The sequence below is a fragment of the Carettochelys insculpta genome, chromosome 2 (genome assembly GCF_033958435.1).
Source record: "Carettochelys insculpta isolate YL-2023 chromosome 2, ASM3395843v1, whole genome shotgun sequence".
NCBI classification, from domain to species: domain Eukaryota; kingdom Metazoa; phylum Chordata; order Testudines; family Carettochelyidae; genus Carettochelys; species Carettochelys insculpta.
In genome coordinates, this window is record NC_134138.1 from 211,275,511 (window position 1) to 211,287,999 (window position 12,489).

Here is a 12,489-nt window from a genome sequence, read left to right on the forward strand (position 1 = left end):
CATTTTTTTTAAAAGAATATTTCTTAATTGAAATATATTGCAGAACACATTTTCAGGAATAAAAACGAACCTCATTATATATGTAGTCAATAGGTAGATGTCTGCCTGTATGTGATTTTTATACATTTGTAAGCTGAGACGTCCAAATGTAAAATACAGCTCTATGGGACATTGTGTAGATACCTGATATTTTCTAGGGGATTCTGAGTTCATAAACTAAGGAGTGCATTTTCACCTTGGACAGATATAGTATGGATACTTTACTTCAATTAATAAACAACTAGAGTTGGATACAGTTTACTATTGTATAAAATGAATATTTCACTTACAGTGTTTCAGAATATCACGTGAAAGAACACTGATGAAAATGAGAAGGGACAGCAGCATTTTGTGATCTGCTTCTCAGTAAAACAAATCCATAGCATCCTTATTTTTTGATAGTCAAGCTACCCAGGTTGGGGCAGATTTTGATCAAAAATACGTGCTTAGCATACACTGGTCACTTCATTGAGGGAGATGTTACCAAATGCTGCAGCGCTAGCTCCAAATTCTTGCAGTATATATTGGCCACACACGATATGTAATTTGAGCTTGTGGCAGTCAGGTTAACTAAGCTCTTTTGGACTGTAGTTTCAGGCGATTATTCATTTCTAAATTGAAATTCCAGGGTTACATCCAGTTGTGCAATAACTAGAAAGTCAATACTGCATTAAACCACCAGACTTGGACACATGTTAAATGAAGGTATAAAATAGGCATCATCGTAGATATGCATTAAATACCACTGACTTGACTTATGCCCACTACTACACAGGAGCACAATGGATAGCGTGAAGGGAAATGCAAGGACTTTCCCATCCCCTGCTCCCTTTACTTCCGAGCAGCATTATGTACAAACACCTGCAAGAGGTGAGCCACTGCTCCATTCTAGGCCCATGGATGCTTTCTGAAAACCAAGGTGACTCAGTATCCTTGCTTTCTTCTCACACTAAGCAGCAAAACTGGCCAGGCATGGAAGAGTGCACAGTTCCCCTCTTGAAACAGAGAAAAGGAGCTGACATTCTGATATAACACTCCAGGAAACAGCCAGAATTTCCCTACAGATGACTGCTGCAGCAGAGCCTCTCTGCACCACTTCCAACACAGGTCATCACTTGAGACACACGAGTACCCTCAGTTATCAGAAGTGCCTGCACAGAAAGTATAACCACAACCAGATTTGCACAAAAATCTGGTGAAACTAAATGAGCAGTCTTTAGTGTTCACTTTGTGCTGCTTCCAGGTGATGTCCTGTTTCCTTTATACATGGAGCATCCTGCCAACTTCAAAATTTTAACTTACAGTGTCTGGATGTATACCAACTTACTTTGAACATGGGAAGATCAGAATAGAGTCCTTAGAAAACACTATGGCAGTACTCCACCCTAAAGGCATTCATTTTGTAACCCACGTGTTGACCGAGGCGCTGGCTGACTAGCGAGTCACCTCATCACAGAATTCAAAAACTGGATATAAACTCTTTGTGCCCATATACAAGAAATATATTTTTTCTTAACAAAAAGCAGTCAAGTAGCACTTTAAAGACTAGCAAAATGGTTTATTAGGTGAGCTTTCGTGGGACAGACCCACTTCTTCAGACCATAGCCAGACCAGAACAGACCCATTTTTTCTTGTGGAACATTTATAATATTAAAAAGTTGATATACTTAAGCATGCATTGCATAACGGTCTTTCTACAATTACACATTGTTACAAAGTGTTAGCTGTTTTTGCCTTCCACTACCAAAATCTTTTCTCAGCATCATAATCCAGTGAAATAATAATTCATGTTTGCTAATGTTTATAAGAGCTTAATTATTCATATATACAAATACAGAAATAGCTCAAGTTTTGGTTTCCATTGTAAGCAAAGTATTTCACTTCAGGTTGAACCTCTCTAGTCTGACACACTCTCATCCAGCAACATCTATAATCTGGCACGATTTTAGTTAGTCAGATGACCACTTATCATGGGTGTGGTCAAGTTTCCTGTGGTCCCATAAAGTGTGTTTATACCCACCAGTCCTGGCTCTCAATGTGCCTGGCTGTTGTTCAGCTGTAATTTACCCTTACATGTCCTTCTAAGAGCCCATTAAGCAGTAGAATTGTTGGTTATGCTGCCTACCTCCTGTGGTCCAGCAAATTCTTTCATTCGGCACTGGTCAGGTTCCAAGGGTGCCAGACTAGAGAGATTCCACCTGTAGTCAATATCCAGAGCCTGTAATGAGTGTGTTAAGAGGGCTAGGTGATAAACAGTAATTGTTTGTTAATGTGATATGGTATGTATAGAATATAGGTACATACATGCAGTTTCACAGCAGTTATTTTTCATAAACATTTGTCTCAAGCCCACGATGCATATTCATGATTATATAATTAAGAGAATATTTGTCAATGTTTGTTTAGGATCCATAACAATATCATTTAGGCCTCTATATTCAAATCTCAGATTTTATCTCTATACTTTAAATGTACCTTTGCTGCTTTTAAATAATTTTCTGTTCTAACGTGTGTTTTACATTTTTTGACATATTCATGCACATTGTAATACTGAGACTAATGTATTTTTAAAAACAGTTTAATTTTGTCTTTTTTGTTTTAATCTTATCTGGTGATCAATTTACAAGGTGTTATAGTCATAATCCTTATTCCAAGTTTGACCGCTGAGGCTACTGACAAGGGACAGTGAAGTCTCCACTCTACAGCCTTGGTGGAGAGCCAGCTGGCCTTTAGCTCCTGTGGTAGAGCATGGAGCTTTACCCTCTAAGGTTGTAGGTTCATTCCCTCCTGCCAACAACCCAGGTGCATTGGCCTTACACAAGGATTTGTTAATAGCTATTTGTTAAATTACTGCTGTCTTTTTTACTCAGTTTTACACTATCCATACTCTTGATCCTATTAAAGCAACAGATACAGGCGCTGTCATTTGAAGTGTCTTCCATTTTTCAGCATCTTTCTCTGGCTACTGTACACCAGTGGTCAGCTATTCTGAAAAGGCAAGAACTGACCCAGTATAGATGTTCTCTTCCATTTCCAAAAAGTTTAGGCTCAACTACTTAAATTTACATTTTTCAAGTGTTAGAATGTATTGGGTAAAGATTCCATCTTAGTTCGAATTTCATGTAGTAGTTCAATCTGCTTAAAAAAAAAAAACTGTTTCTCAATAAACCTACAACTATCCCTTGATCATGTCATCTACATTTTTTTTCTTTGTGCAGCATGATCCTTAGTTTCCTTATCTTTTCTAGCATGCATGCTCAGTAATGATGTTAACCTTCTGCAGCTCATACACTGTGTACAACTTTGTTTCACAAGTATTCCACTTTCACATCTGAGTATTATTTATATTATACTTTTGCCCTGCTTCTTATATAGCTTTCCTTTCACATACAGTATGTCTAAACTTGTGCATTTTATCAATAAATGAGTTTAATTTTTGTGTTCCCTCATAGCTTGTGCAAACTTGTTGCTTTCAAGTCTCTCTGGTTTGTTCTTCCCCCAGTGCATCATGGGGCAATGTCTATCTTTACAGTCCCAATTTATTTTTGTGAATATTGTACTACTTTTAGTAGTTTGTTATATTTGCGTTTTGATGGATAGCTTTGGACTTTATTTTGTAGACTGAAAATAGCTATAGATGTATTTTGAACAAGAATAAACTCCTTTTCAATGTATTGTAATTTGATATATAAATGCAGGGTTGTTTTGGTTCTTATTTTCTTACATGTCCAACATCATCATCTTTGCTACAGTAGATTATCATACAAGTGAATAGGGTTCCATGCACAACTTGAATAGGTACTTCAGTGAGTCCCACCTCCTCCCTCTGTACTGTGGTCTCTTGAATGGTGGACAAGGCACACTTTTATCTGGCCTAGTATAAAAGAGAATCTTCCTTTCCCTTGGAAGTGTTAGGTTCTTGGTTAGGTGGGCTCTCTTTCTTCTGTGGTGTGCTTCCAACTGCACCTACTTCGGGGAGGAGCATATTTCTTGTTCATTTGCCAGAGGCTGGGTAGATCTGGAGTAAAGTGAAGCAAATACTGTAAGTCGGAGACAGAGCTTTCCACTTCAGTAACCTGCGTGCAGATAAGGATATAGCAACTTGTATTATGCACAATCTGTCTGGCCAAAAAGCTCTTTCCGAGCGAGGAACTATTTTTTCCCCTGCAGTGCTTCACCCACGCTGGACTCTGTATTGTCCGTCCTGCTTTGTAATCTGTCTGCCATATGCTCCTTGCATGCACCTGCTTTCCAGGCTGTAGCGCTCCACCCTGCCTCTTTACCGCCACTCGCTCTCCTCGCCCCAGCCCCGGCGCTCCCTGGCCTGGGTGGAGCAGCGTCACCTGCAATAAAGACACCAGTCCCGCTTCTGGGGTCCCGGCCCCCGCCGGGGTTGGCTTCTTGGCACCAGGACAGCGGAGGGGGAGGGGTGTGGATTATGACGTACGTCTTGGCAGGTTCCCTGGATATTGTTCAGCCCTCCCCGCCCCCACTTTCTCTGCATTCCCCCCCCCGCAATCCGCCCGGGCTCCCCGCGCCTCGTCCTCCCCGCTGCGTAACGAAGGTGGCTGGCAGGCGCGCCCGCCCTGCGCCGCGCGGCCCCCTCTTATTCTGGCTATTGTGTGTAATCAATGCAGAGCCGCCTCACCCTAATCAAGCTGATTACAAATTCCTGCGCGCCCGGGGCCGGAAATCGCACCCCTTTCCCTCCCCCACGCCCCCCCCCCGGCGCGCTCCCCCCCCCCCACTCACCTCTTCGGGTCTCTGGTTTCCAACCCCCCTCCAGCCCGCGGCTCACTCCGGTTCCCATTTCCACCCCTGCTCGCCGCCACCCCCCTCCGCACCACGCCGCCGCCGCCGCCGCCGCCGCCACTCTCTCTCTCTCTCTCTCCCAGGACGCGTCAGATGAGCCGGGGCCGCCGGGGAAGGGCTCCGGCCGGGCAGCAGCGGGGCGGTCGCGTCCCTCCTGCGAGTGTCGGGCTGCAAACAGCCGGCTGGCCGCGCCGGCGTTGCTTGTATTAAAATGAGGAGGAGGAAGAAGAAGCCGCGGCGGCGGCGGCAGCGGCAGCAAGCGCGAGCGGAGAGGAGGCTCTGAGCAGGGGACGGCGGCGGCAGCAGCAGGAGGAGGAGGAGGAGTGATGAGTCAACTAATAATTTAATGGGGACAGACACGGGGGGGCGGGAGGGAGAGGGAGCAAAGCGCAGCAGCTCCGGCCGGGGACACACACACGTAACATCCAGCCACAGCCACCAAACCGGCCTAAATAAATAGCCAGCCAGCCAGCCGGGGCGAGCGCGCCTCCAAGCCAGGATTTTGGGGTTGATGCTTGTTGTTCTTTGCCACCTTTGTTTTTTCCTTTGCTGTTTGCAGCAACTCTCCTCGGAGTTGTCTGGGGGGTTTTACACACTTCTGACATTTTTATTGTTAGCTGCTCTCCCGGCCCCCCCCCCCCCCCTTTGGTGGGCTGGATGGGAGTGAAATCGCTTTACTTTTCGGGTAGTGCTGTCTGGTGTGCGCGTTTCCTTCCTCCGCTTTCTCTTTCTCACGGTAGCCCCGGGGAAATGGGGAGAGACAGGTCCTCTCTCTCGATTTTGTTGCGCGTTTTCTTTTGACGGACCGGGAAGGCGAAATTAAAAGTGGTCTTTGGGTGCCTTTTCTTGCTGCTGGGCTCTACACTCCCCTCTCCCCACGCCGCCACCTCACATTCACGCAGAAAGTTTGGGGGCTTTTAGTGGTTTTGGGGGGAGAGGAGCAGATTGATTTTTGTGTGCGCGCTGGTCTTCCGTAGGCTTGTTGGAGAATCACAGTGTAAGTGACATCCTAGAAGTAGACTTTCTGCTCTTCATCCTGGATAGAAAAGCTGCCTCCTCCTCTTCCCCCCCCCATTTGTTCTTGTTCACATTGATATTTTTGAAAGGATCGCTAGACTCAGTTCACCCCCTCTCCATTTAAATCGACTACTTTATTTTTTTTATTTCATTAGAGCGTTACATTTACCCGTTCAGTTTTGATTTCCACTGCCTTCTTCCCTTTCCAAAGCTTGTGCTTTCTTAAAAAGATATTTAATATTTTTGCCTGTTACCATTTTGCTCATGGCTACTCTATTTCTTGGCATTTATTTTTGTCCCTCCCCTGCATAGAGAAAAAATAACAACAAAAGGCAGGGGGAATAACAGAATTTTAGTGCAAGTACCCTTCAGGGTTAGTGGTGGCATTTTTTTCCCTTTTCTTTTGGGGTGTGTGTGTATATTTTTTTTTAAAGGACCTAGACAACATCAGTCTGGAACTTCCTTTTCAAGAGCCTGGGCTGCAAAGGAAACCTCCTTTGTTTTTGTTATTTATATGCTGTCAAGTTTTGAAGTGGTGAGTTTCGGGTCGGTTTTGCTAATTTCACTCAGAAAACTGCAGTGTTTCTGTTTCTAGATAGTACTTTGCTTCTTTGTCTCTTTAAAAGGTCACAGTGAAAGCTTGGCCTGGATTGTGGCAATCATATGGAATGGAAAAGAGCGGAGATTGTTTTAAATGTGGTTATGGGAGAGAGGGAAGAGGAGGGCTGATAAGAAGGGGAGTGGGCTATTTCATGAGTTAAATAATACTGACTCCCCTTATTTCAGTAATAGGAAATATTAACAATGAATTCATTCATAAAGTAGTCGGTGTCCACATGTGACTATTTTTTTAATAGTGTATTGAGCTTGTGATCTTTTATAACGTCTGGAATGGACGCTCAATACTAGTGCAAAGAGTCTAAATGTGAAACCTGAATAAAAACTGTCAGCCCTCTGTAAAGATAATAGTTACTCCATAGTTCTGTCATTCTGGGCAGGCAGAGCTGATTGTTGCTCATCACTATTGCAAACTGAGGTTTCCTTGAACTTTAGCCTTGGGCGTAGAGTTTAAATTAGGTATCTTATGTGCATGTAATTTTGCTTTGTAATGTAAAACTTTTTACAAGATGACTAAGTGGTTAAATGATGCCTATGGGTGAGTATTGTGAGGCCAAATTAGAGTGACCTGTTTAATGTTTTGGTAGCAGTCAATACACTAACTAAATTATGATCTATCATTTTAATTTACTGTATATGATGTAGTAGTACTCTACTCATGTTGACTGGATACTTTTTATAGTCAGAACCTTGGCACTGTAGTGTACTTTTTAAATTGCCAGAAGTGATGAGAATTTTCTTCTGTAAGGCTTTAAGTGAATCCTCTTATTGTCAAGGAAAGATTAGTTTCAGAGTAGCAGCCTTATTGTAAAGCAACATTGTGAGGAGACATTGGTAGATGTCAATGATTTGAGTCTGCACTTTTTGGTTTGATGGTACCTAATATAATGATAGAGTAATCTGGATTAAAAAGTGGATAAAATAAGCACATTTATTGTTTAATGAGACTCATAACCAGAAACAGATGGGACCTCATTCAGTGGTAAACCTTTAGTTTTCATCATGTCATCCTACAGCCTAAGAATGAATAACCCTTATTTTCTAAACTTTACAGTTGTTCAGTCAGCATTCTTAAGGCTGGTAGTAAATATCCAGTTTAACAGCTTTTTTCGGATGCTTGGTTGGCTGGCTGGTTTGTGGGGACTGTGTAGGACAAAGCAGCTTGTGGCCAAACAAGATAGAATTGTTTACAGAATTATCATTGGAATATACAGGGTCTCCCAAGAAATCTAAAACTAAATAGCTTTGCAATGAAAAATGTGTAAAATGCATTGAATTACTAGGCAACTGAAAGAAAGTAGCAATTATCAGATTCATGCAAGTCTTTCTAAATATGACTCCCCTCGTATTAACTGTTTTGTATTCAGTAATGTAAATACTAGTTCATAAAATGAATGTATAGTCACTCACCTGTTCTTTGTATGTACATAGTGTAACTGACATTGTGACTATACCATTCTCAGACAGAAAAAGGTGGAAGACCCTAACAGAACTACAGTCTTAATAAAAGTAGCAGATGCTTATCCGTTTTCAGTAATGGATTGTTTTATAGCTGAAGAAATAATTCTGGTGTGTGTTTCTATGCATTTGACTGACTAAAGTCACTAAAACTTACCCTGTATCTTAGACTAGGGATTTTGAGAGCCAGTAATACAGCTGGAATATGCTTTATGCTTTTTTTAGAGGGGGAATAGAAACATGCTAAAATATCCATTTTCTTCATTATATATTGCTGAAATTACTTCAATTTTTTTCTTTTACTTTGGATACCTATATCCATGCATACTTTTGTATAGGCATGGGGTTTTCTGTGTTGGAGGGTTTCTGAAGTTCCACAAGAACTGTGGTCTTTGAGCATAAGACACTGGTGATATTTGAGAGATGCTTCCACGTTTTTCAGGTTTTTTTAAAGAAACTTTTTTAAAAGATTCCATATTTGACTTAACATGTAAAACTTGATATCTTAAAATTATATCTGCATATTTGAAATTTTTAAAAGTTGATTATTCATAATATAAAACAGCTTGGGAAAAATGCAAAAAACAAACAAAACCCCACATGATTACATGACAATTGAGGTTGTTTGTATTTCTAGGGAAAAGATGTAAATGTAAAATATTTTGTGTTGCCAATATATCTGTTTTATGGTTATCTGAAGTTTCAGTCCTCTCTTCAGTGTCGTATTTGCATTTATTTGCTAACAGAGAAAGTATTTGCATGTTTTTTTTTTTTAAATAAATAAAAGGATCCATAGTCTAAAACCAAACTTGTGAGATGCGTAGCAGTGGATAGATTGGCGTACTAACTTGGTAACCACCTTCACCTATTTAATTCTGTCTTAAGAATTAAATTACTACTAGGTTACACAGTTGTGTTAGTGTTCTGTAGGTAGCATTGAACACTTTTTCACAAGATCATCCAATCTTAGGAGAATGGATACGGTTTCTGAGGACAAATTCGATACTTTTTGAAGTCATCCTATGTCTTATTTTAAAATATTCATTTACTACTTACTGGTAAGCTTACAATACGTATGTATCACTGTGAATGTATTAACTGTCAACATACACATACGTGCACGTGTACAACATATATATATATTTTTTAACTCATGGCAGGTGATCTTTAGAGGCGGGACTGAGTATGGATCATTTGAACGAGGCAACTCAGGGGAAAGAACATTCAGAAATGTCTAACAATGTAAGCGATCCGAAGGGTCCACCAGCCAAAATTGCGCGTTTGGAACAGAATGGGAGCCCATTAGGAAGAGGAAGACTTGGAAGTACAGGAACTAAAATGCAAGGAGTGCCTTTAAAACACTCTGGACACCTGATGAAAACAAATATTAGAAAAGGTAATACTTTTGATAATTCTGCATCAGAAATAGTAATTCTATTCATTGCCACTTAAGTGTGGAAACATAATTTTCACATATTTTATTTATATTTCAGTGCTGAATCACCATGCTAAAAATATTTTATTCCCAATTCTGATGTAAATCGCATTGTAAGCTTCATGGTTGGGTGGAGCATCTTGCTTCCCAGGGTGGAGTCTTTTTTTTTTTTTTTTTTTTTTTTTTTAAAGGTAAAGACTGACTTATGTTTAGTTGTCCTCATGATACCAAATTCTTCCACTGAAAGACAGCTAATATTTAGTGAGTTTGTTTCATTAATCAGCTCTGAAATATATTAAAAAGATACAGCATGCCCAAAACCTAATTCTTGCCTTTGCTGTTAGTGATAGTCCAAGCTTGGAAAGGTCAACTTGTATTTCATTAACAGCTGCAAGTTGTTTAAAGAAGAGAATTTAAATCTTTAGGTATCGCACTGGAAAAGTCGTTTATGATGTCAGTCTTTACAGTTTATTTTCTTAAGTACAATTCATTATTGAACAATGAACACCTTGGGTGTCATATTTTTCAGTGGTTGGTTTGCTGTAATTAGACATTCTCACAAGGAAAAAGCACATTTAGAATCATTGGCGTGTGTGTGTCTTTTGTTGATATTAAAGTACTTCAGAATTCTCCATAATACATTAATCTTTTATATCAAATTGCCTTTTGACGTTATGCTGCAAACTGGCTAATTTAAATCAAAACATGCTATATGTGTTTTAAAATTACCTTTACTTTTTCTAAGTATAATTGCTATGTTTCTAATTCAGATTTTTCTTGCCTTTGCTAAGCAAAGTGTAAAATGCAGCCAAGACCATTAAACACATAAAGTTAGAAGGCAGTGGAATTTCATTGTGTCTGATGCATAACATTTATCATACAATCATTTATTTTCCTCTGTTTGGTGAAAACAAAGAATATATTGATCCTGAAATGAACAGACACAGCAGTCCGTATTGTTAGATCTTTATCTATTGAAAATGGAAAAACAGCACTTCAGCAAATTCTTTGGCCTCTGCTCATGATTACCCTATTTATTGATTGTTTGCCAAGAATGTATGCATCTTAAGAAAGCCAGGGTAAGAGCATTAAAAATATAATTTATTATGGCTTTCCAAACAGAGTGCATTAATATTGTACTGTGAAGCACTGGGGCTATATAAAAAAGACTTTCTGACGCCTGCAAACATATAAGTTCCATAAATTCCCAAATAGGAGATTTCAGCTGTCTCTGGTATTATGTGATATTTGCACAGCAAACTTTAATGCCAGGACAGTTTTAGACAAGGATTCTACAGACTTCACTACTCCTTATGGCAGACGTGCTGTTTACACAGACTCATAAACCTTCAGCAAAAGCTCTAACACTGCTTTTGGGTTTAAATCATGTTGTATTTTTAGCACTGAGCCCTGACCAGTGCTCTCCCCTTTAACACTAGAAGGTTATACAGTTGCTGCACTTGAATGTCTTGCCAAATACTAGCCAGAGTGAGAAGCCCGCTAAGATTGTGCTCTTCTGCAAGTGGGAGGGCACTAGTGACAGTTGCTAGGTTTAGGAGCTTGATTTGTAATCGGATGATACCTGTCTCACACCATCAGAATATACTTTTTATATCTAAGTTTCATCAAAATCTGGTCAAGAGGTCCTACTGTGTAAAGTAGTATGTTTTTAGGAGTGCTGCAACTTATGGGACAACATTTGTACATGAAATGAAAATATCAGTGCATCTGTGTTTATTGTGATAGTGTATTTGTAGCTTACCAGAGGTAGGGAAATGGAGAAACCAAATGCAGTCTTTCAGTCCCTGCCTTTTGTATTTGAGTTATGTACTATACATGGAAATAAAGCTTGATGTAAATTTTGCCTTCAGATATTTCACAGTGAAACTTTGTCAGGTAGTGACAGGTCAAAACGTGAACGGTGAGAAATAGAAAAGACAAGTCTCAGGAGCAGCCGTGTTAGTCTGCTTCAGCATACTCCCAAGTGAAGGTTGCGTGGGTTTTTTTGATTTGTTTTTGGAAATCTCTCCAAAGCTCAATTAAAACCAATGAAGAAATTGCCAGTTTACTTGTGCTGTTTTTGATCTGGTCTTCCTGACTTGTCTTATTCTGTGATTTAAAAACAAAAATGGAGCTGCCCCTTCTCCCCCCTCCCCCCGCCTAGCCCCATGTTGTATCTTCTCTCCCCTCCGCCCCCAGCAAATATTGGCGAGTATTTAGTTTTGTCTTTCATGCTGAGCCTATTGGGCAAACCGGACTGAGTTTGTGAGCTTTTCCAAATGAGCCTGAAGGGATTTGTTTCCCAGACACTGACTCTCTGGTGAGCAGCTTATTGCAGATGTAGTTTAAATATATAATATATATGTTTTTAAAAGGTATATTTTTATTTTAATCTTTTGTTACAATCAGGAGTACACATGACCAAAAGGATTTTTAAAGCATATATCTATTATCAGCAACAAATTGTTTTTTTTCAACTGTATTACCGCCTCTGCACCTTTGCAAGTTAGAAAGCCAAGTGACATGGTCCAGCTGTGTATGTTTAATTGCAGTGTAGACGTACCCTGTAAGTCTAGAGGGCAGTGCTCACAGAAGCATTAACATAGCAGGACTAATTGGAGATCCTGGGTGCCCTGTTAAAGTAACCCTTGTCATCATTTATACTAAAAATGATACCACTCTGGCAATCTGCCATAAACTAGTTCTTGTGCATCTGTTTATTAACCCTTTTGCTTCCTATAATTAAGGAGCCAGATTCTGTACATTTCAAGCCCATAGGGGTTTTGTTTTTGATTTTTACTAAGAATGGTATTGGGACTGCAGTTCCAAGGTCTTTTTGTAGTACCTTGCTATTTTGTATAAAATACAGTTTTAAGGAAATCTGCAATTCTAACTTCCAGAAGAATGCTGCTTCCCAGAAGGAAGTGTTGCTGGGCTCTGTATTCATCTTCTGGTAATGGTGTCTAGTGTACTGCACTGCATTAAGCATGAGATGTGAAGGAAATGTTTGATACTACAAAAATAAATTGTAGAATTAAAAATAAAATGACTTTGGACATACAAATCCTATGCATAGCAAGACCAGGACTACATGGTGTATAGTAGCAAAG

At 40.0% G+C, this 12,489-nt stretch overlaps 1 protein-coding gene and 1 long non-coding RNA gene across 6 annotated transcripts in view; one reads left to right on the top strand and one right to left on the bottom strand.

Moving 5' to 3' along the window:
* Positions 1 to 12,489, top strand: part of SATB1 (SATB homeobox 1) — a 107,558-nt gene that overhangs the window by 13,849 nt on the left and 81,220 nt on the right. Inside the window, exons 1-3 of one of the 4 annotated variants that reach the window (XM_074984492.1) lie at positions 5,232 to 6,403; positions 8,915 to 9,002; positions 9,105 to 9,340. In XM_074984492.1, coding sequence (XP_074840593.1) covers positions 9,130 to 9,340 — 211 coding nt within the window. In that variant the 5' untranslated portion in view covers positions 5,232 to 6,403; positions 8,915 to 9,002; positions 9,105 to 9,129. Of the gene's footprint in view, positions 1 to 5,231; positions 6,404 to 8,914; positions 9,003 to 9,104; positions 9,341 to 12,489 lie in introns of those variants that run through there. The other 3 variants (XM_074984491.1, XM_074984494.1, XM_074984493.1) reach the window with 3 other exon arrangements.
* Positions 1,577 to 5,166, bottom strand: LOC142007899 (uncharacterized). 2 transcript variants are annotated; one of them, XR_012644027.1, is made up of 2 exons: positions 4,792 to 5,166; positions 1,577 to 4,115 (listed from the first exon to the last, which is right to left on the bottom strand). It is a non-coding gene; the product is annotated as an uncharacterized LOC142007899 (long non-coding RNA). The 2 variants fall into 2 exon arrangements; XR_012644028.1 differs by having other exon boundaries at positions 1,577 to 4,057; positions 4,792 to 5,153.